This window comes from Ambystoma mexicanum, chromosome 1p (assembly GCF_040938575.1).
Source record: "Ambystoma mexicanum isolate Mex_15411 chromosome 1p, UKY_AmexF1_1, whole genome shotgun sequence".
NCBI lineage: Eukaryota > Metazoa > Chordata > Amphibia > Caudata > Ambystomatidae > Ambystoma > Ambystoma mexicanum.
This window is the reverse complement of record NC_090921.1, coordinates 1,199,263,228-1,199,285,979: the sequence shown is the minus strand read 5'-3', so window position 1 is coordinate 1,199,285,979 and position 22,752 is coordinate 1,199,263,228. Positions and strand designations below refer to the sequence as shown.

Below are 22,752 nucleotides of genomic sequence, written 5' to 3'. Positions count from 1 at the left end.
CATACTGATCTGGCCCAAGTGATTTCTAACGCTGTGGAAGAGGCGTTAAGGAACCAAATCAATTGTGACAAGGGTATTTAGAGCTCCAGAATCTGTGGAAAAGGTAGAGTTGGACGTAGTTAAGGAGGGGCAGAGCTTGAATACTAGAGAGAATTTAGCGGTGCAGCTGTCCATCACTCCCCCATTTAATGGACAAATAGTCGAGATAATCATGTCCGGGGATGGATTTCAAGTGTCCAGCATTCCTGATCCTTTACCCAGTGTATCACTGGGGGTTGCAGATTTGAGATCTCCCCAAGCATCACGGGAACTGGCGGGTAAGCCGCTAACAACTTTGGGGGTGGCAGATTCTAGGCAACCGAAAAGCTCTATGGAAACTGACTTGAGGGATGTAGTGTGGAGAAAACCGTGTCATCTGGATTTCACCAGCATTCTCCTCTACCCCCTTTTTGATTGTGGCAGGCAACCGGCATTGAATAGAAATAGAATACTAACACTCATCAATGACATTCCCTCTTTGGCCGAATTGGCATCTACGGATATTAGGAGGGTGGATTTTATCCACCCCCAATGCTTTGATCATGTGAGGGTAGTCTTTCATTCACAGTTGGTGTTTCAGAAACTATTAGCTGAATTGGATCAATTTAACAGAAGAGGCTTTGATGTTCTCATTTTTACTGATGGGTTGCAACAACAAGCTGACTGCACCATAAACAATGCTTCTAGGCCCCTCTATCCAGGGGGGTCATACCAAACAAAAACTACAGAGAATGTCCCAGAACAAGAAACAAGCTGGAGATGGTTGGCATTGAGCCTACGAGACTCAATCTCAAAGCTCCAATCGCTCAATCAGCATTTCTAGGTACGGAGAACATCTTATCTTTAATCTTTTGGAACTCGAGGGAAATTCCCATTTGTCCTCCTCCATCGAGCTGTGTTGCAAGTTAAATTCCAAACATGTAATTTGCATCCAGGAATCCTGGAGACCGGTACAGCACAATTTGGGCACACTACAGGCAATTAGGACTACAAGTGTAAGCAGAATTACACCTTTGGTACAAGCCTGTATTACACAGTAAAGTGGTAGCGATGGCTGAGCAGCCACACTTATCTCAAGTGTTTAAGTGAGCAGTAGAACAAGTTACACAAAGGGCCAACCAATACAGTGATTCAAATATACACTTACTCAAGGTTTCTTGGTAAAAGAATATACATTTATTTATTTAGAAAACATTACACTAGCATAAGCAGCTCAATATCACACACTAATAAACCACAATTACTCAACCGGTAACTAAATGAACAAGTTTAGCTCCCCTGAAGTGGGAGCAAAATGGCACTTCAGATACTTACTAAAGGGGTAAAAAGACAAGGTTATAAGAATTGACAGCCCAAATACATTCATAGGCAGGGTAAAGGGTTTCAGTTAAATACAACCAGCAATTCTTCTCAATAGGCCTGGGCCAAAGTCAATGGTTCACAGTCTTTTGTATAGGATAGCACAGTTCTGGTAGATAACGGTTAAGTCTTTGCCACAGAGATAAGAAGAATTTGGCTAGGTGAAAGGTTTGATGAATGTTAAGGGAAGGACAAACCTTTGAAGTTGAGGAAATTTTCACGCACTTTCTCGATGGCCGAAAAAAAAAGGATTTCCGGACCGTGTTTGCACAGTACCTTGTTAATGAAGAAGAGCTGTAGCTGAGGCAGTTGTTCCTGGCAGTTCGAGCAGATCTCGCTGTTCCTGAGCTTCAGTCATGGGGACAAGAAGGAGACGTTGGGAGGTTCCTGCACTGCCGAGGGATGAGGCCAAAAGCTTTAGCAAGACATTGGTTTAAGGTGTGAGTGCCTTAAAGTCCACAAGCTGGTTTACTTCCTCTGGCTATCCAGTTTTCAACAGCACTCTGAAGAAAATTCGACCAGATGGGGAGGCTGTCCAGGTGGCTTGCGAGTTGGTTGTTCCCACCAAACTCAAGGGAAGAAGTTAACCTTGAAGGGCTTCTCTGTTGACGGAGTTTCAGGCAATTTGGATTTGCAGCAGGCCTTCACCTGTCGTTCAGGAGTTGCAGCAGTCCTCTTCCTTCATCTTGTCTTCGGTTCTTTCGTTCCAGTGGCCAAATCTGCTTTCCAAGTCCCAGAGACCTGCTTTTAAACAGTTTTCCCCCATTCATTCCAGCCTGGCTGTCACCCACACAGCAGGGTGGCTGTCCTTGCCGGAGAGCCAGCCAGCCAATCACGCCAGAGTGCATTCAGGTCTTCTAGGAGACTAAGCACAGGGAGTTGCAGGCACTTCCCTCACATCCTGTCCACCCCAGACACCCTGGCGCCAGAGGAGTGCTTCAGCATTGAAGCCCGCCAAAGGCCAACAAACAAAGGGACCAAACCTGGTTTGGCGCGCAGATACATACACAAGAAGGACCTTTCCTAAAGGAAATGGCGAAAAAAGATGACCAGAGTCTGTTTTTACAGATAGGTCTTGGGCACCATATTGCTGACCCGATTTTTAGCTACTGTTGTTAGCCGTCGGGAAACATCGTGGTACTTTGATGTAAACCACTGCCACCAGCCATTTAAAGTAGGAAAGGGTAACATTTTACTGTTACATGAGTGTTTTGACTCTGGAAGCTAGGCCCCCCCTCCAGCACTCTATAGGAAGATAGTGTGTGCTGGGTCAGTACATTTAAAGCGACTAGTAAAGTCAATTTAACTTTATATGCTCTGGGAGATGGTAGCCAGTCCCAGATAAGGTATTTAAACCTTGGGAAGTCTGAAAGACAACCCTGTGCCACTGCACTGAAGGTGCTGTGTGACACACAGAAAGCAATGATGCCTATGGAGTTGTTTTAAAACTCAACTCCATAACCAAAGAACACAAAAGTAAAACATCAAAATACATGAAAGTGGGAAAAAAGGGCTCACACTCTTTCCAGGTAAAAAAAATAAAATCCTAGAAATCCAGCAAAGTTGCTGGGGGGTCTCAAAAGGTAAGGGAAATTAGCACATTTTGAGAACTCTCCCTAACAATGGCCACCCACCACCGGTCTGCAAAAACAGCTCACTTGAGATCAGCAGCTCGGATCACAGCACAATAGTCAGAGGAAGGGCCGACTTGCAGCTTGTAGCTCACCACTTGCTGCTCACCACTCACGGCTTCTTTACTGGGCTTCACTCCTGTCTGCCCGGCTGAGCCTCCTTCCTCCACCTAGGATAGCGGTTAGATGAATGCACCACTCAACAGAGAACGTAGCACATCATGCCACACTTTGTGAACAATCTCATTCTCGCCAACACCGCTGCTTCCAACGCAATATGTTGTGTTTTATCATAGTTCACAAGAATTATGTTGAAAGACCACCAATGAGTGACCGTTCTCATTCAGATTTGACTAAAAACTGCCATAATAAACACAGCATAGTTCAACAATTGTGGTACCTATTGTGGTACGGCAGTATGTTTTTGATTTTCCCTTCTTAGAAATCTATGGTGGATGGCAGACTTCTGCCTTCTCTTGGCTTGCTAAACCAGAACACCATTCACCAAAATGCCTTCTTGAGAATGTGTTACTGATATTTCCCAAAAAGTAGAATGTACTTTCTGCCTTTCTTTCACTGAAACATGCAATATGTGTTACTATTCCATGCCAGATATGTGCAGGTTTTGAGTAGATTTGGAGACTGTAATGGGCGCAGGGCAGGCAATCGTTTTCAGAAAGAAGCCATGTGGAAATGAGGTTTGGGCCTGTTCTGTATCAAATGAGAACATCTGTATGTAGTAGCTTCTGCCCAAGCTCCTTATGAAATGTATTCACGTTCACTTTAAATCAGCAAAGCGGGCATTAGTTTGCCTCATTTGTCAGGCCATCCCTTGCCACATCTGTACAATTTACGTTAAGACGTTGCCAATCTTAAGGTCACAACCACAAAAACACAAAGATATTCCGAAACTTTCCATTAGTAGGCTTGACTAACACTACATTGGATGGAGAGATTCTCACAGTTTCACGATGCTGGAATCTGTGCTTGGCTTACCGCGATACCATGATAATGATTATGTTTCCCCAGATTCCTGAAGACCCAGCTGAACTGACATTTGCTGTTGTCAGAGTTCACAACGAGCACGATATACTGATGTCACAGGCACACCTCCAAGAGGATTCAAAGTTTACAAGATGGCCTCCCCCAGAAAGCATGGAAAAAGGTAACATTGCTGTGGATCAGTGCTCATAAATCATTCGAATAATGTTTACAGATGAAAGCAGAAATCGTGTTTTAGTGCATATAAAATAATACATACTTTTATTTTTACTTGCTTGCAAATGGGTTGAGTGATTTTTTTTTCTGGCTTTGAAATTGTGTCAGTTTCCCAAATATAAAGCTCTAACTGCTGATGTTTTCTGTTAAATGTTTAATCATGCCGGCAAGCAGGTTTTTGGGCTGTCCCACATTTTTGTAGGATTCAACCCCCCATCAATCATTGTTGGCAGCGTAAAACATCACAACTACGTTCTCACAATGGAAGACAAATAACCCCTTTTTCGGACGTTTTCCTGGCGAAATACAGTGGGCAGGACACAAAACCCGTATTCACAAACAAATTCATGTGGCAAAATAAACATTTTCAGATCCCAAATTAGGAGTACAAGATTTCACCAAAAACACATTGGTTGTATTGTTAGCAGGAACAAAGCAAAGCAGTTAAAGCAGAACACGGAGGATCTGATCTGCAAAGCGTTTTTCAATGCTAATTTCCCATTGGAAAACGCTTTTGTAAGTCAGGCTCAGAAGCTTCTAGTCATGAGATTCCACGTTGCCCACACCGCCGTGAGGGAAAAAGAGTAAGTGAAAGAGGGATGTTTACATCCTGGCAGGAAGCCATGGTTGCCTCTCGCCCTCTCTCTCTCGCCCTCGCCCTCTCTCTCGCTCTCATCCTTATCTGGTAGTAATGGTTTGTGGGAAATATATTTCACCAATTTGCGTTTTGCAAGACAATTCTACGACAGTCCTCCTGTTGAGAAGTTACATTCATTAGCAGAATTTATTTTTGGATAAATCTGTTTGAGGAGGAAAAACGATGCACCTTCTTAATCTTCCCAGCAACATTTATGCAGCTCTTATATTATTTGATGGCATTTTGACGAATAAAGGTTATCGAGTGGGATTATAGTATATGCAACAATAAACCCCCCTCTCGTGACAAGATCCGTAACTGTGAAGTTTGTAAACGTTCAGACTTAATTTTGTGAAATGTGCGGAAGCTGAGGCCTGACGCATCACCCACCACTGCATGCATTGATACGCCAAAATGAACTTGCAGCAATGAAAATCAGTGTTACAGAGGCGGTGGCTTCTCTAGGTTCACTTATTCTTATTCTTTGATACATAAAGTCATTTCATAAACAAATATGTCGCTTTGGAAGAAGGACGTATCAGTTCCTGAACTGCAATCCGGGGGAAATGATGTAATACCATTTGTAGTTGTATCATTGAATACATGAATACATGATTGCACACATATTTTGGGTGAGATTTTTCTATTGTAAACACTGCAAAATGAACCGCCTGGGTAGATTTACGGTTATTGAAAATGTCGTCATTAATTCATTAATTCAGTGGGCATAATTTCCTATGACGGAGCCACTTAACAGGGAGAGATGGAATGCCAAGGATAAGCTTAGTGTGTTCCACATGAGCTTTCATGTGACCCAAACTCAGATGTTCACCAAGAGATCCAGTAAAACGATTAGTAAACTGAATGCTTTTCAAAGCCTAACTCTGGACTTAACCCAGCAAGAAGGAGTGATGGATGTAAGAAGCAGATACAATGCAAAACTGCTCAGATATAAGACATGCAAGTTCCAGGTAGTAGAAGTTGTCAGAGAAACCAGGCCCGTGCATCAGCTTCGGGTGATGGTAAACAGAGGCTAGTTGTTCATTGGCTTTCAATACAAGGAAAACAGAAACATGATTCAAAACGGAACCCCACATAACTGTCCCCCGCCTCTATACAAGTGGCCACCTGACGAGGGAAAGTTCAAGAACCTTGCTGCTATGCCTCCAGGCACTCTCATCCAACTTCCTGCCAAAACAATGCCCACATTCATACATTATTTGTCTTTGTTACTGTCCACTACCGGATATGTCAAGTATTAGCACCTTCCAGACAAACAGATCCCAGATGATGAGCATAACTCTCTACCCTTAATTATTCATTCTGGCCTCACCTTGTCAGAAAAGGGGGGTGGATTCAGTCTCCTGTGACAAGTTCCAGTGTTAACAAACACCTATTGTCCCATCTTGTGGTTTGGAAAGATTTCTCTAAATGCAATTTCCCCTCCATGCTTTTGCTTGGCTATCCTGATCTGACATTTTCCAGTGGAGCACAGCGCACTCCCCTTGGCCTTTGCCCATTTGGTATGGGGAAACGGACACATCCTTCAGGCTATCAGTACTGGGAAACTATGTTTACCTTAGTATTTTACTTTGTTGCCATTTCTTGGTAACTTTTTTTTATCATTGCACAAAGTAAATTTCTGCACAGTGCACTGGGGTCCTTTTCGTTTAATGGCCCTAGTCACCTTCTAAGGAATTTGTGAGGATACCTATGAGTGTGCAGGGGCAAGCTCCGGGGAGAGTGCTGCTGGGGATGACCTCAGAGACTTAGGTCTTGTGTGGGACACAGCAGAGAGACCATGTACAAGGTCTCAAACAAAGGCTGGCTTGTCCAAGTCCATGACTGAGCCAAAGCCAAAGGGGAAACCCAAGGCTAAGGGAGTCAAGGAAACCAGAAGAGGGAAAGAAAATATTCCCCCTAACTCACCTACCACTGGGGTGGAGGCAGTTGGCCAATCACCTGAACCTGATGAGGAGAAGGTGCTGCCTGAAATTCTAAACCCCAATGACCATCCTGAACTCTTAAAGCTTATTAGTTGAAGGTGGTCCTGATAGGGATGAGTTTAGTAAGGGTCAACATGGGTGCCCATCTTTAGAATACCTAAGGAAACAGGCCTGTTCCCAGCTTGAGGGTAAACCTCTTGGGAAACAGGATTTATTGGGAAGGTGGGCTCCTGTATAGTGAGCCCACAGAGTCTTCTGAAGGAGACCATAGGAGGTCGGTGGTCCCCCTTCATGTAAGGCCCTTCCTCCACAAGTTGTGCATGAAATCCCCCTTGCAGGTCATCTTGGGATAAAGAAGAGCAAGGAGAAGTTATCCATGCATTTCTACTGGCCCAAGCCGGAGCTCCAGATAGGTCAGTCATTGTAGGTGTTTTGCCACCTGACAGATTTCTGGAAAAAGTGGTGCAATAATCCAGGTTCCACAGGCACCACTCCCTGTGGTAGGCGCCACTCCCTGTGGTGAGAGTCCCATTTGAGAGGGTATGGATTGACATTGTTGGTCCCCTTGACCCTCAGACATCGTCTGGCACCAGGTTTATACTGGTGTTGGTTGACCATGCCACCAGATATCCTGAGGCGACCCCACTTAAGACAGTGAATGCCAAGTCATATTCTAAATCTTTGCTCATCATCTTTTCTGCGTTTGGCTTCCCTAAAGATGTTGTGTTGGATAGCGGCAGCAACTTCATGTCCAAGCATATGCAAGCTATGTGGAAAGAGTGTGGGGTCACTTATATGTTTTCATCTGCTTATCATCCATAGTCAAATGGCTTGGTTGACAAGTTTAATAGAACTCACAAAAGCATGATTGGGGCTCTTGAAGAACCCCAAAGGAGAAAGTGGGATTTCCTGTTACCATGTTTAAACTTTGCTTACAGAAAGGTCCCTCAAGAGGGTGTTGGTTTCAAATAGCAATGTGGTCACCCTGTTAGGGGACCACTGGACATAGTCAAGGAAGGGTGGGAGCTCATTACACCTCCTATCTCTACCAATGTAGTGGAATATGTGTTAGGTTTAAGGAAGTGAATGGTCCTCCTGATGTTGCAGACCAGTGACAAGCTGAAGGCTGGTCAAGCATTGGTTAAACATTGGCATGACCATAAGGCTTCTCTTCTTCACTTTACCTCAGGCCAAGCAGTCCTCATCATGAATACTATCAGGCCTAGAGCCATCCAGGATATATGACCAGGGCCTTACAGAGTTGTGGAGTAACCAGTTGAGGTAAACTATTTAGTGGACCTTGGAAGGCCTGGTGAAGCCCCAAAAGTGTTCCACATAAATAGACGCAAGGCTTTCATTCCTAGGATTGAAAATAGCAGCATTACATTTGGCATCAGACACAGAGGAAGAGGAATCAGAACCTCTTCCTCACGTATTCCAGGGTAGTCTTTTAGAAGGCTCCACTGAGGGTGTCAAGTTGGCCCCTCAGCTAACTCCTAAGCAACAAGAGGAAGTGATACCTTTGCTGAGGCAGTTCTCCCCCTTGTTCTCATGTACTCCAGGTTTGACACATTGGTGCAAACATGATATTGACAATGGAGATAGTGTACCTACCAAAAGTAGAGGTTATAGGGTGTCAAACAAAGTAAGATCGTACAATAAGTCTGAGGTCAACAAAATGTTGGATCTAGGGCAATTGAACCCTCCAGTAGTCCATGGTCCAGTCATGGGGTTCGGGTGCAAAGGCATGCACCTCTGAGTTGAGGTTCTGCGTGGATAACAGGGCTCTGACTGCTGTCACCAGGAGAGATGCTTACCTTCTGCCAAGAACTGATTAGTTGAAGGACATGATGGATGCTTCCAAGTACCTCAGCACCTTTGATGTCACTGAAGGGTGTTGGCAAATTGCCCGTGTAGAACATGCCAAGGAAGAAGGCAGCATTTTGAACACCACAAGGGCTTTACCAGTTTGGGGTAGTGCCATTTGGGTTGAAGAATGCACCTGCTACTTTTCAAAGGCTATTTAATCATGGTCTGAATGGGTTGGAAGAATTCTGCTTGGCATATCTGGATGATATTGCAGTTTTTAGTTCAACCAGGAAAGATCAACCAGGGAAGATCATGTGCGACACCTGGGAATAGTCTTTCGGGCTCTTCAGAAGGCCCACCTGACCATAAAGGTCATCGAGTTTCAAATTGGTCGGGGCTCAGTGGTGTACCTTGGGAATGAGGTTGGTGGAGGGAAGATTCAGCTTCCTCCAGTAAGGTACACGCAGTACAAGACTGGTCTACCCCCACTACCCAAACCCAAGTGAGAGCCTTTCTTGGCCTCACTTGGTATTACATGAATGTCATGGCAGACTATGGAAGCATAGCTGCCCCTCTGACTGCTATCACTACTCCAAAGAAACCCAAGAAGGTCTCTTGGTCAGAGTGGTGTGAGAAGGCCTTCCAAGGGTATTCTGATCTCGATAATATGACCCATCTATGAAATATCAAATCTGGATTACCTAAAGGAGAATCAGTCTGATCATTTTGTGGGGTTAAGAGGAAATCATTGACAGCAACACAGTCATGAGATTTTGTTCAATACAGTTTACCAATCTGGTGAGTGGGAAGGAGGGATGTTGGGTTCAAAACAGAACACTGGGTTAATGTTATAGATGAAGAATTTAACAGCAGCATCTTATACTTGTAGGAACAGGAAACAGACATGTGCTCTGTTTTGGTTGTTTTGAGCAACAATGCCATTACTGAGTGAGGAACAACTATTTCCAGTGGCAACACATTGCTTTCACACTGATGCACAGCTATTGCAGCTACGGACAGCAGGAACATGTGAATGGCCACTATTGAATTCCTTGCTACAATATGCAAAGGGCTCAGAGACTCACCCTGCTCATATAGACCAGTCTCCCACAAGGTTTCCCAGTTTAAAGTATTTGGCAGTATTGTATTGGATAGACTCCAATCTTGGATGAACAATGAGAGCATTGTATCTGACAGCTGGTATTCAGAGAGGGTCTGGTATCTAACGGAGAGGCACTGCATCTGTGTCTTATTGTTGCAAACTATATTTGGCTAAAGAAGGAAAGAATTTACTTGGTCTTCGTAGGCATAAAGACTGCCTTTGACAAAGTTAAATTAATGGAATTGTGGGAGTGTCTTAGTGAATATAATTGTCCAGAATATTTAATAAATCTGCTCATTCTGATACATTCCAATTCTACGGTGTGTGTGTGCGATCAGGCATGGGAGGGTATTACACTCCTTGGTTCACAGTAAAATTGGGAGTCTGCAAGGGCTGTGTATTGACACAGATTTTGTTATGTCTGTATGTTAATAAACCTAAGGTAAATCTCATTGAAGAAAAGGCAGATACACCACATTTTTGCTATTTCTCAATTCCAATTCTGGCCTATGCTGACGATGCAGTATTAAGTGCAAGAACATCTCATGCATTGCAGCTGTTGCTCGACTCATATTCAGACTTTATTCAAGGCTGCGATCTGGAATTAAATGTGCAAAGTCAGCATTTATGATATGTCGGACCAAAAATGGAGGCAGACAAGTCAGCACAACATGTTTTTTATTAAAGAAACTAAATAACAAAAAGTGACTGGGGGAGCCAATTTAAAGACGCTAATATCCAACTCCTACCGAACAACAATGGACATTCATCAACTAAAGGATCCAAGCGTTGAACCACTCTCTCCTCCTAGGTCCATAAGACTTGGCCAATGGACCAAATAAGCACCAAGTCACAACTTGTAAAGAAATATTCGATTTTATTTGGAAAACACAATTCAATAAATCAATTCAAGATATAAAAATGTAGGCAAACATGTATAAAAAAGTGTTAAAAAGTGTAAAAAACCCAAAACACAATACAACACCCTGCCAATACAAATCTATTGAAGCATAGGATATTCAAATGCAAAAAAAACATATAGTGCAAAGTCACACAGTGGTCAGTAGCACCTAGGAGTTCCTTACTTCAGGATTACTTCCTGGACTTCTGTAAATTCCCTTAATGAAGTTAATTACAACCTTGTTACAGCTACTAGGGTAAAAAAATGGCAACTCAACATGTTATTGCCTTGTACTGTTGATCATTACAATACACATACAGACCCAACCAATCACTTGTGAACTTCTTCAGGAGGACCACATGTGTCCTTCCTATATCTATTTTGTTATTCTGGTGTCAATGTCAATGTACCACTAACAAGTTGATACACTACCAAGCCGGCAACCACCAGGATTGGATTGCCCAACACAACGTTCGACCGTGTACTTCAAGTATTCTGTATTCTTGAGCACAGATGCAGGGGAGCGTCTCGTAAGTAAACAACACAGTCTCTGGACCAATTGTGTTAACTGACGGGTGGAGGCTGGAGAAGAAGCTCCCCTTCTGTTTGCTGCGACTGCGCTGTCTTGTTTTACTGCCTCCCTTAATCGGGTGCCGCACAGCTTCCTGCTTCTACCTCTCGTATCAGTACGGTTCGGTACCCTGTGCCCTCAGATCCGTAGGTTTCAGATGCAGCCTCTATAAGCGAAACGCTGTTACCGTATAAAACAACTCTTGGCCCTATCATCCTCAACTGCTAATACTGAGCTGGGTGTGCATTTGCTGGAGGATGAACTTACCCTTGAGCCAATACTCCTCTGGCTCAGATTCTAGTACAATAATAATGCCACTTTATCTCCTGGAATGTAACGTCATATATTGACCTCTTAAACTGATTCTTTGTTGATACCATGGCTCAGCCATATTCAAAAGTTGTCATGTAAGACAAATGTGGGCCTAATATAAATGATTTCTATAACAAGGGAAACTAATAAATTATGCATGAAGTAATCAGATGCAAAACCACGTGGTCCATTCAATGCTTAATGATAATCAGAGCCCATTTTAACTTACTTCCATTAAGGGAAGTTACTTCAAAATGGTTATCCTCTAGCTTGACTACCAGTAAAGTATGTTAACTTTGTAATTCTGCTCAGGAAGATTTGCTGTATTTCTTGTTTTTTTGCAAAGCTTACAAAGGTATTTGAAAATGGATGTTAATACCTCTTCTTTCTAATTACTATGTTACTAAGAGAAGAACTGCAATGTATTTAATCTTACTGGCAACTACTGCAGCTGTTGCATGGTCTCTGCTCTCATGTTTGAGGTTGGCCACAAATGGCAGAAGAAGATTGCTAGCTGTTGCCAATTCTTATATGGCAGATTTATTTCCCTATTCCAAAATTGTATAATTGTTTTTTTATAACGACAAGCACTGTTTTATGTGTTATTTGTAAATTGTACAATGTGTGTTTCTAAAAAAGTTTCTTCCAAAATAAACAATTTTGACTGACAGGTTGTCTCAGACCTGTTCTGCACGATGGCCCTCACAATCATGTGGTTGGCCCCTTGAATGCTGTCCCCTATGGCCTGCAGGTTTTCGGAGTACATGTGGCCAATTGCCTCCATCTCCTGCTTTCTCTGCTCCATCTCCTCAAGCCTCCACAACAGCATGCTGCATGTTGGCGTGTGCTGTGCTGGAGAGGGGCTATGCACTCACCCTCGGCTGTAATTAGGGGTGCCCTAAGAGGATGTCTCAACATCCGGCCATGGGGTCTGAGGACGCTTGCGGCGTGGAGGGCCCTATAGGGTCTGTGGACCTTGGCAGCATGGAGGTTGCTATGGTGTCAGTGGACGCTGGCAGCGTGGAGGGCTTTCCGTGGCCTGCGGACGCCAGCAGCATGGGGGACTCTCCAGGGTCTGTAGTCCTTCTGTAGGTGGTGACATCAGGCTGGTGTCCCACTGTGACTCCACAGTCACTCTGCCAGCAAGTGTGGCCTCAGTGTCCGAGCCTCCAGCTGCGGGAGTGGGTGCAGTGTGCCTTGAGCTGCTCCTGGTGGCCTGTGGTGTCGAAGGTGGCTTGGCGCTGTTTTTTTGCACTGTTATATGGCAGGACATCTGCCTTTGTGTAGCCTGATTGGGCCTTTGCGGGTGGTGGTGGCAGTCCTGGAGGCCATGGATGTGCCGCTCCTAGATGAGCCTGCAACCACCTCCTCCTCTGATGCCGCAGGCGATGCATGGATGTCTGTAGGTGACATAGGAAATGTTGTCAGGTGTGGTTACCCACATGTGTTGGCATGCAATACACATTTGCTATGGTACAGGTTGGGACCCCACAAACATGGGCAAATGGGCATGTTTGGCCAAGGGGTTTGCATGTGGGCCCTGCATCAAGGGGTTGCTTGTAGCGGTGAGTGTGTGACACATGGCAATTTGGTCTTTGGTCTGTGTGTGGTTGGGGCAGGGTGTCCATGCTGGGGCAGCTGACGTCTGACATGCATGCTTGTGGTCCTTCATGCTCCCACATCTCCTCCACAAGTGGCACTCACATTATGGGGATAGGGGTGGTGGCTTAGTCCATGGCACTGGCATGGCTCTATGGGCACTGCGTACAGCTAGCAATGCTGCACTGTGGTGCACAGTGATTGGCAGGCTGAGCACATGTCAGTGTGGGGAGGTGTATTTCCATGTGGCTTTTCTGCCAAGCCAACATGGGGAAGGCCAACTGGGCCCACACCATGCTGGTGTGGGTGCTGCATGGTGTTGTCGTCACTCACACACCTCACTCCTGCTGGCACTGGGTGTGCCTGTAGGAGTGTGGTGAGCATGGCATTTGCTGAGGTCACTTGCCATCCCTTCGGGCTGCTGTGACAGTCACTCTGCTCTGTTAGCATGCCCAGATTCTGTGTCTGCTAACATGTTCCCCTGTCCACCAGGGCATTTTATGCTGGGCTGTCTTTTTTTTTTTTACTTTATTTATTGTGCTTTACATTACAACAAGAGAGCGAGTTACTTACATGTAGTAGGCATATATACAATCAACATACATAGCGAGAAAGTAGTTTGTATAGAATGGCAGGGGGCCAGCAAGTAGTATGACAAGCAAATATCACTTAAAGCTGTGTCCATCGGGGCCTACAATACAAACAGTTACAGAAGTTGGGGGGGAGAGATCCTCAGGGTCATCCTCGGCGACAGCCGATATAGAGGAGATATAGGAGCGAAATGGGATCCACATATTTCTGGGCTTTGACACTAGTGGTTGCTGGCTCGCCCAGGCATCCTCTGCATCCGAAGCCCAGGTTACACCTCAAAGCCATTGGGCCTGTGTGGGGGCCCCAGGGTGGAGCCAGCACAACAGGATACAATGTACTGATAACTTCATACATAGCCCTGCTAGTTTCCTGGAATCCCGACTAAGTCTAGGGAGTTCATGAAAGAGACATGTCAGTGGGGATGGGTTGATAGTACAATCCAGGATTTCAGACATAGTAGTACAAACCTCCTACCAGAACTGAGAAAGTTGTGGGCAGGACCACATCATATGTATGTACTTTCCATCATCAGAGCCACATCTGGGGCCCCTGGGGGGTTGCTCCTTTGATATGTAATGTAATCTGGTCGGGGTATAGTGAAACCTATGAAGTACCTTAAATTGGATCAATTTAAAACAGGAATTGAATGATATATCATGGGTACGGGCGCACATACGGTCCCAGCGCTGATCAGTCATTTCGATCCCTAGATCGTCGCCCCAGGTAAGTCTACGTTTGTCAAAGGGAGGAGTGGACGTGGCTTGTAGCAAGGCATATAACCTAGAAACCTTCCCCATAACGGACATAGTGTTCAGGATTTCAGATAGTATAGGATCATATGGGGGGATTGCAGGAAAATCTGGCTACCGCATCTTAAGGGAGTGGTGGAGGCCTGGCAATTGAAGCCAATGGGAGGGTTTCCCACGCATGGATGTAGGTAAATCTGGCCATTCGAGGAAGTTACCCTGGTCAAAGACATCTTGGATAGTCTCTAAGCCGGTATCGGCTCTGTGTTGCGCTGCAGCGGGGGATACACAGGGGGCCCCATGGAAGAAGTTCCAAAGGGGAAGGATGCCATGAAAGGGATGTGAAACATTGGCCAGCTTCCACAGTTTAGTTAAAGCCAATGACGTGGAGCCTACGGTATCAAGACGTTTGAACTTGCTACCCTGAGAGGGGAGGATTAAGGAACAAATATCACGGCCCTTTACAGCAAGACGTTCAGGCTTAGTGTGTAGTGGAGGGTTTGTAGGCACAAACCAGTGCGAGGCATATTGTTCCTGTGCAACTATCCAATATTTTTCAAAATTAGGGGCACCAAAGCTGCCCCCAGACATAGGGACAGTTAGTGTGTCCAACTTTAAACAGACCGCACCAGAATGCCACCAAAAAGTGTTTACTGTGCGAGTCAATGATTGGAAGAAGTCTCTGCCCAGCCATAAAGGGACATTAGAGCACTGATATAGGTGTTGGGGCTGTACAATAATTTTAAGGATGCTGATTTTACCCACCAGGGAGATTGGCAATTTAGCACACCCTGTATATTTCCTTGTGAGGGTAGTCAGGCATTTTCCATAGTTGTCCGTGCATAGAGGACTTGATTGGCGAGCAACTACTACCCCGAGATAGGTGATTCGGTCTGTGACCAATGTGAAACCCAAGGGGTCCTGGGGAGGGAGTGTAACTACAGTAAGCGGAAACAGAATGGATTTAGAGCAGTTCACTTTGAGACCAGAATAGGGGCAAGATTTACCACAGGAGAACGAATGAAGAGGAGGACGTTGTCAGCGTAGAGGGAAATTATCTGGGGAGAGCCGGATAATCTCAAACCTCTGTGTGCATGCCTCTGGCGTATCCTGTCGGCGTGCTGGGTTGTCATTTGAGCATACACTTATGTTGGTGGGGTTGACTCACCTCCTCCCTCTTGGCTGCTGGCACCCACCTCTCCACTGCCAACTCCCTCAGTTCCTTCTTTGTGCAGCACCATACTGCCCTTTTCCCAGGCAGTGAGGACCAGTGGCTCCACAGTGTATCCTCCAGTCGCCAGGGACTCCTGGCAGTGTTGGGACAGCAGTCGCTGCATCCTGACCCTCAGGTTGCTCCACCACTTGCGACAGTCATATCCACCCTGGTGTGTACTTGCCACTGCTGTCACATTCTGGCTGATAGCATGCTAGATGGCTGTCCTGCCCTGTCCAGGCATCTTTCTATGCCGACTGCCATATAGTTTGTCACAGTGGGCAATTACCTCATCAATTACCTCAAATTTTGGTTTGCACAAACAATGTTCTCCCACCTTGCCTCTGATCCTCTCCTGGGACATTCTGGCTTCTTTCCAGGACCGGATGGCTGTAGGAAGTGGAGATGTTTAATAGATTGTATTTTTCAAAATGGCCACCGCAATGCTTCCCATTCCTGCGATGAAGCAATTTCCGCTGGTGCTACTGGCACCGGAAATAATAGCCACAGGATCCACGGCAGTGCCTATGTTTCACAATGTGTTTTACAGGCTTGCTAAGAATTCAATTATCAATTATTCTTCAGAAATTCCGGAAAGGCCTGTGGCATACAGATATCAGAGACAGAACTGTAATTCAAGAAATTATGTTATATTGCTAATATGTATATTAAAATCACTTATATTAGGAGACCATGAAATTCTATTCTTTCCATGAGTACCCAGAAGATTAGTAGGACCTGAGATATAATCAGACCTACCATAGCTGTTAAATATGCGGTCACTTGGTGATGGTCACTCGGGTTACCATTTACAATATTAAAATAAATTAAATTATGCCGGCACAGTTCAAATCTTAAAATAAAATCAATCCTCGAGGCCAAATTATTTCGATGCCAGGTCTTAAGCTTGTCTTCCGGCAAATCTATTGTGGCATGAGCAATACACTGATTCCACTCTTTAAGGAATTTTGCCCAAGAATGTCCCGGTACAGAATTATTGACGTTTGGGATTAGACACCCCTACTGTAATTTATACCATTGGGCTAAATGTTCACAGATTCCCATCACAATCAGCATTGAAGTCGCCTGCCATAATTCCTTCCCATTGTTTCCCACTGAAGACCAGGACAAAGGATTTCTGCACATTTTCCATGAAGGAGTCACATGATATAGCCATATGGTTACAATAAATTGTAATCACCAATCATTTTTCCTTGCTATTTCTAGTAGGATTCCTTGTAGTTCTCTATCCCTATCGGGCAAATAACCATGCCCAGATACAAAAGACAAAGAGCAGGTGGCTCAAGTTTCCCCATAATGGCAGCCAAATACTGGAACACCCTGCCACTGGAGATAAAATTGGACCCAGCCCTACTCTCCTTTCGCAAAAAACTAAAAACCTGGTTCTTTACTCAAGACATCAAATGACACCCTCCCACCTGTAAGTAACCCATTATGACCGGTACCCACCTACCTGCACCAGGACCTACACCCCACTTAAATCTCCACAAGACATGCAACCAAACGCTTAAAGTGACACAATGTGGCAACACTAATCCCAAACCCACTTCTGCCACGCTATCCTGCAACCATATACTTAAGCATACCTCTCTATGATCTGCATTGCCTGTAACCATATTCTTAAGCCTGCCAAAATCCATAACTAATCTCTCAAGAATTCTGATTCTGCAACCATTTCCTTAAGTCTGTTTACCTAGCCACCTAAGGGCTACTAGGTCTACCGTTTAACCATATTCTTTAAGCATGCCTATTTATGATCTGCATTTCATGTAACCACTTCCTTAAGTCAAACCTGTAACCAATCTCTTAAGTTGTTGTCTCTGTAAGCATGTTCTTAAGATTGTTGCGCCCAGATGCCCAAGGGTTATGCGCGCCTTACAAATGTAATAATAACTAAATAATACACAAATAAATCCCATTTACTATTTACTGTGATTCTCATGCCGCCTTTCGTCCTTCCCATTTCTCCTCTGACGGCATTTTGGGAAATAATTTGATAACCATTCCAAACAACTTCCTGTAATAAAATCCTGTAATTAAAAGGTATCTTGGAAAAAGAGCAATTAATTCATGCTTACGTTGGCAGAAATCTGCAAGTCCCCCATCAAATGATTAAAACCTCTTGAGTTCCATGTACAAATACTCAAACTCCGCTCTTTTCACCCCTTCCATGGTCCCTGTTTTAACAAGGGCCTCTGCCAGCCAGGACAACTCATCAATTTTGTGTCATTTTACTGGCATTAAGGCTGGTAAGGATACTGTTATGGCTACATTTCGCCCCACTATACATGAAATGGTCAAGAAGTGCTGGTAACAGTAAGGGGTAGTAAACTTTGCCTATAATTTGTCATTTAGCATGTATTGATCTAAACCACATGCTCAAAATTCATCTATTGAAGAGTAAATCACTTTTCTAATAATTCTAGAGGTTACCACAAACGCTACTATGTCCACTCTTTCATTGTCTATAAATGCAATGAGTGAGATATCTTTTGAGTTAATAGATCTCAACATTGGGATATCATGGAGAATTAGTGATATTGTACTTCTATTCAAGCAAATCTGATCTTCCCTGGGGAACATTGCTTCCATTACAAAGCAGTTCTTGTCCACTTCTTGACTTCAATTTGATGTTCATTATTAAATCCGAACTGGCTATGTTCACGCATATTAGACCATCTCGAGTCAGATGACATACCTAAGGGCGTAGCATCAATTCTGCAGTATGGTAATTGCACAGCTGGTATAGTATGGATAGGGGCTGGCAAGGTCAGTAATGATAGTCTATTAGATTCCCTCATAGAAGATACCCTGCTTAGATCCATATATGTGGCTTGGGACAAAGTATGCTGAACCGGTAACCTAAAAGAAGTCGTTTCTTGGTCACAGTTGTGTGATGAAAATTCCTCTTGTACTTCTGCAAGGGTAGGAATTTCCTGATTCTTAGCTTTTCACTGGGTGGTCATTTTAAACATAGCAATACTTTACAGTTTTCCCCCTTACTTAGAATTATTTTCCACTGCCCTCTCCACATTGTCTGCTGCATTTATAGATCGTACAAATTGTAATTAGGAACTACCGCATTTTACATTTTTTAATTTAAATTTTTTTAATGTTTCTGTTGCCTTGCAGGTCCTTTTGGGTGCGGTTTCTTTTTTCCTCAATTTTTTAGCTAATGAGACAGAAGAAGGACGCATTCTGCCCGGCCGCCTCTTTTCGGCATTACAAATAACAGAGCCAGATCTTACTGGGCTATTTTCAAAGAGTCCTTCTTCCTCATCGTGACACACTATTTCGCCCTGTCTGTTAAACTCATCAAGAAATTCTTGTGAAGGCAGAGTGTCAAAATACTCGGGTTGCTCTGCTATTTCTATACTGGGCCTTGAAGGAATTTATGGCACTATGTTATTTTCATGAAAGGCTGTTCTATTTAATGGTATTTTGGGGCAAGCAATTAAGTCAGTGTTAGTGTAGCTGTCATGTCCTGCCCTAAATTGGGGACCGTAACACCATTACGAATTTGAGAAATTGCAAGATCCACAATATTTTTAATAGCTGTTGGCTGGAGGGTAGTAGCTCTTAAGTTTTGTTGGCGAGTTTGGTGTATCACTATATCCAAATGAGTCTATAGTTCTGCAAGTTGTAAGGTTTATACTTTCATCTCATCTATTACTAATTCATATACTTGTACTGGAGAATTCAGCATCACATTTAAAGTGGCCATGGAGGAGGGGCTAGGATCTTTTGCAGGATGGTGCGAATATTCTGTTGAACTGGAAACTAATGAAGAATCCATGATTCATTTTGTTCCTCCTCCATTGTTGGTTGGAACAATGCTGGTGTTTCAGTTAACGAGTTAGGCAAGGGCTCATCAAGAGAGTTGCCCTGCATTGTAATTTCCACATTTATCTTGCACACTACGAGCGACTCTCGTCCTTCTCCCTGTTCTAGAATTTTTCTCTCGTGGAGGGGGTAGACCAGCTAGGGGAGAGCCTAATGTAATTGCCGATGGTTCATCTCCCTCACTAGCACTATAACCCCATGTTAGAAGTCCGTTATTTACGCTTCATTGCGGTAGCGGTCAAAATATATAGTCCTAGGAGTGTTTTTCAGAACAGACTTTTTCCCTAATCATTGCGTTTTCCACCACATCCCTTTTGCTACAAGCCAATATTTTAGGCTCTACTAGATTTGGAACGTTTGGAGGAGTGTCGTAGGGTAAACAGAGGTTGTTTATTTCTGAGGCAGTGAATGTCTCATTATAAGTGACAGAACATTGTTCACCTCTGCTCCTTAAATTGTAGATTTCTGATGGAATTAAGTACTAAACCAGATGGAAACCAGTAAATAAATGGTGCACTCAACAGCATTTGATTGTCGGGTCATCGTTTGCCTGCCACCCAACCACCTGCAACTGTGCTTTCCTCATGCTTTGCTTGTGTGTGAAAGGGAAAAGGTTTTGGGCTGGAAGCCCTTCCTCCAGCCACCAATCGCTGTATCCACTTCACTGCACCAGTAAATTGAGGTCCGCTTGTCACAGTTCCTGCCCGCAACTGCACTTTCCTCCCTCTTCGATCAAACACGAGACAGCAAAAAGGTTTTGGGCTGGAAGCCCCTCCTCCTCCAGCCTCCAATCACTGTATCCCCTTCACTGCACTAGCATATTGAGGTCTTCCTGTCACCAGATTCTGCCCGCAACTGTGCTTTCCAGGAGCGAGAAAGCAAAAAGGCTTTGGGCTGGGAGCCCCTCCTCCTCCAGCCACCAATCAATGTATTCACTTCAATGCACCAGCAAATTGAGGTCCTCCTGTCACCAGCACCTGCCCGCAAATGAACTTCCTTTTTTTAAAGCCTTTGGGAAATGAAACCATGCACGCCAAGCCCTATTCTGCAGTATGACATTACACAAAACGTTTGATTTGATGTCTTTTTATTTCTTAGGCCATGTGACATCAAAGGACAGTAATCCAGCTGTGCAGTTGTCCAAAGGCCACAGCATTCTTATGTTAGCAGGAAATACCTGGGGGCCTATCCTATGTGGGAGCTCTACTATTCTACTTTACTGCATGCCTGTGTCAAGGCCACAGTATGTAATAAAATGAGACTGAGGACAGTTATTCTCCCTCTTCTTGCACAGGCACACACTGCCAACATCCCTCACTACTTGACCAATTGTCCCTTGACCTTTCATTTAATGTCTCCTCCCCAGTGCATACGAGAGTGTCAGTGTTGTCAAGTGTTGTTCACGCTTAAAACAAAGATAGGACTACATGATGGACATTCTGGGTGTTGCAACCCATCTCTAGAAATCTTTGACTGTACACCCCTTGGAAAGAATCTACTTTAGCTTGGGCCTCTGCTCGATTAGTGTATGTATGGAAGCCAGCCCTATCCCTCCACACCAGAGGGTGCACCATGCCCCCATTCTAGCCTTTCATTTCTCCACCAAATGCATTTTCTGAGTTGTAGTCTTGTTACACTCCAACAATTCCTCCCCCAGATAGCACATCGCAGGAGCGGACTAGTCTAGAGTTGGAGTATCCGGGCTCAAGATGGGCCATACAGTATGTCTTTTACAACGTGTCTTTAAATACTGTGTGCCTATCTGTAAACACCCAGGCATGACTGTGCATATGAAATTGAAGAAATATCGACTAAAGTGCAGGTACGTATAAGAGTTTACACCATAGTTGATGCATCGACCTGTGACTGCTGGAGCTATGTTTCATTAACGTAAGCTCTCTAGTTAATTTTTGGGAACGTATGTTTATTTGAGTGTCTGAGATAAAGCTCATACTTTCCGTACATAGTATAAGAACATATGAGCCGCTCCCTTTTTTTGTCATCCCCAGCGGCACACTGATGTGGGGCTGGTGTTGAGATGCCCCCAACAACCAGGATTAGTGGAGAGGTGACTGGAGGCCGGGCTGACGGGAGGCAGCTGAGGCGGGCGAAGCGGCCGTTGCGAAGGTGGAAGAGCTCCCCCCTGCCGTGAGCTATGGTCCAGATGACACACAAAGGCTAGCACAGGCTGCCCCTCTGATGTGGGCTTTGAAGAGGTGATCAGGCAGCAGAGCGGAGTGCAGCTGCAGTGGCATGGCAGGAGAAGGAAGCTGCGTGCAGCTGGTCCCCCCAATCGTGAGCGGCCTGGAGCTCCAATAAGGGAGCCGGAGCTTTGCAGTGAGAGGCCCTTGTTTTTGTCTCCTGCTACTAACCAGCAAAATCCCTAGCAGCCATCTTGGAAAGGCGCTCAGCCCATTGATGTACAGTTAAGCCTCAGCACACACGGAGGCCTGCAAAGGAGCAGAGCCATTGCAAAGGAGCCCTTTTGGAGCAGGCTTGGGGGAGCTTACATATACAGCGCAGCAGATCCTAGCAGTGCCCAGATCCTAAAGAGTGGGCATCTGGCCAGAGTACACAGGGAGTGCTCTCCTGCCTCAAAGAGCCCCTTTTCTTTTTTCATTATTCCCCGTCCTGGGGGCGGAGGCAGAACTCTGGCCTCGAAGAAGACCACTCATGTGAATGGGGAGAAGACCCTGGCTACAGAGGCAGCGATGCAGAAGGTGCTGCATACCCAGAGTGCTACTCACAGCAGGGCGAGCTGACATTGATTCTGGGGGAACTGGCTAACATCAGTCTGACGATGGACATGGTGAAAAAGAGAACACTCGAAATGCAAGGGGAAATGAAATCCCTGTGGACGGAGATGGGCCAGTTTGCTGGTCGCCTGCAGGAGACGGAAGACAGCATTTCCAAGCTAGAGGATATGATGAAAGGCCTGGAACACCTGCAGGGGAGTGTCAGCAAGCTGGAGGCAAGTGTCAATGAGCTGCAAAACTGCAAATGTAGAAACAACATAAGGGTGTTCAGCATCCCAGAATGTATGGAGGGGCGAACGTGGTGAAGTAGATGGAGCAGTGGCTACCTGCCTTTCCCGACATTGACTTTGCACCACCCTTGGAGATTTAAAGAGCCCACAGAGTGCACCCTAAGGAACTCAAGCGAGGGTTGGGCCAAGACCGATTATAGTTATGTTATGTTATGTTACTTGCCATTT

At 44.8% G+C, this 22,752-nt stretch overlaps 1 protein-coding gene across 3 annotated transcripts in view; it reads left to right on the top strand.

Annotated features, from left to right (window-relative positions):
• Positions 1 to 22,752, top strand: part of HPN (hepsin) — a 780,351-nt gene that overhangs the window by 298,181 nt on the left and 459,418 nt on the right. For 2 of the 3 annotated variants that reach the window (XM_069604920.1, XM_069604919.1), the window contains one exon: positions 4,059 to 4,194. The exons of the other annotated variant lie outside the window; for it this stretch is intronic. In XM_069604920.1, coding sequence (XP_069461021.1) covers positions 4,125 to 4,194 — 70 coding nt within the window. In that variant the 5' untranslated portion in view covers positions 4,059 to 4,124. The remainder of the gene's footprint in view (positions 1 to 4,058; positions 4,195 to 22,752) is intronic. 3 annotated transcript variants of the gene reach the window in all.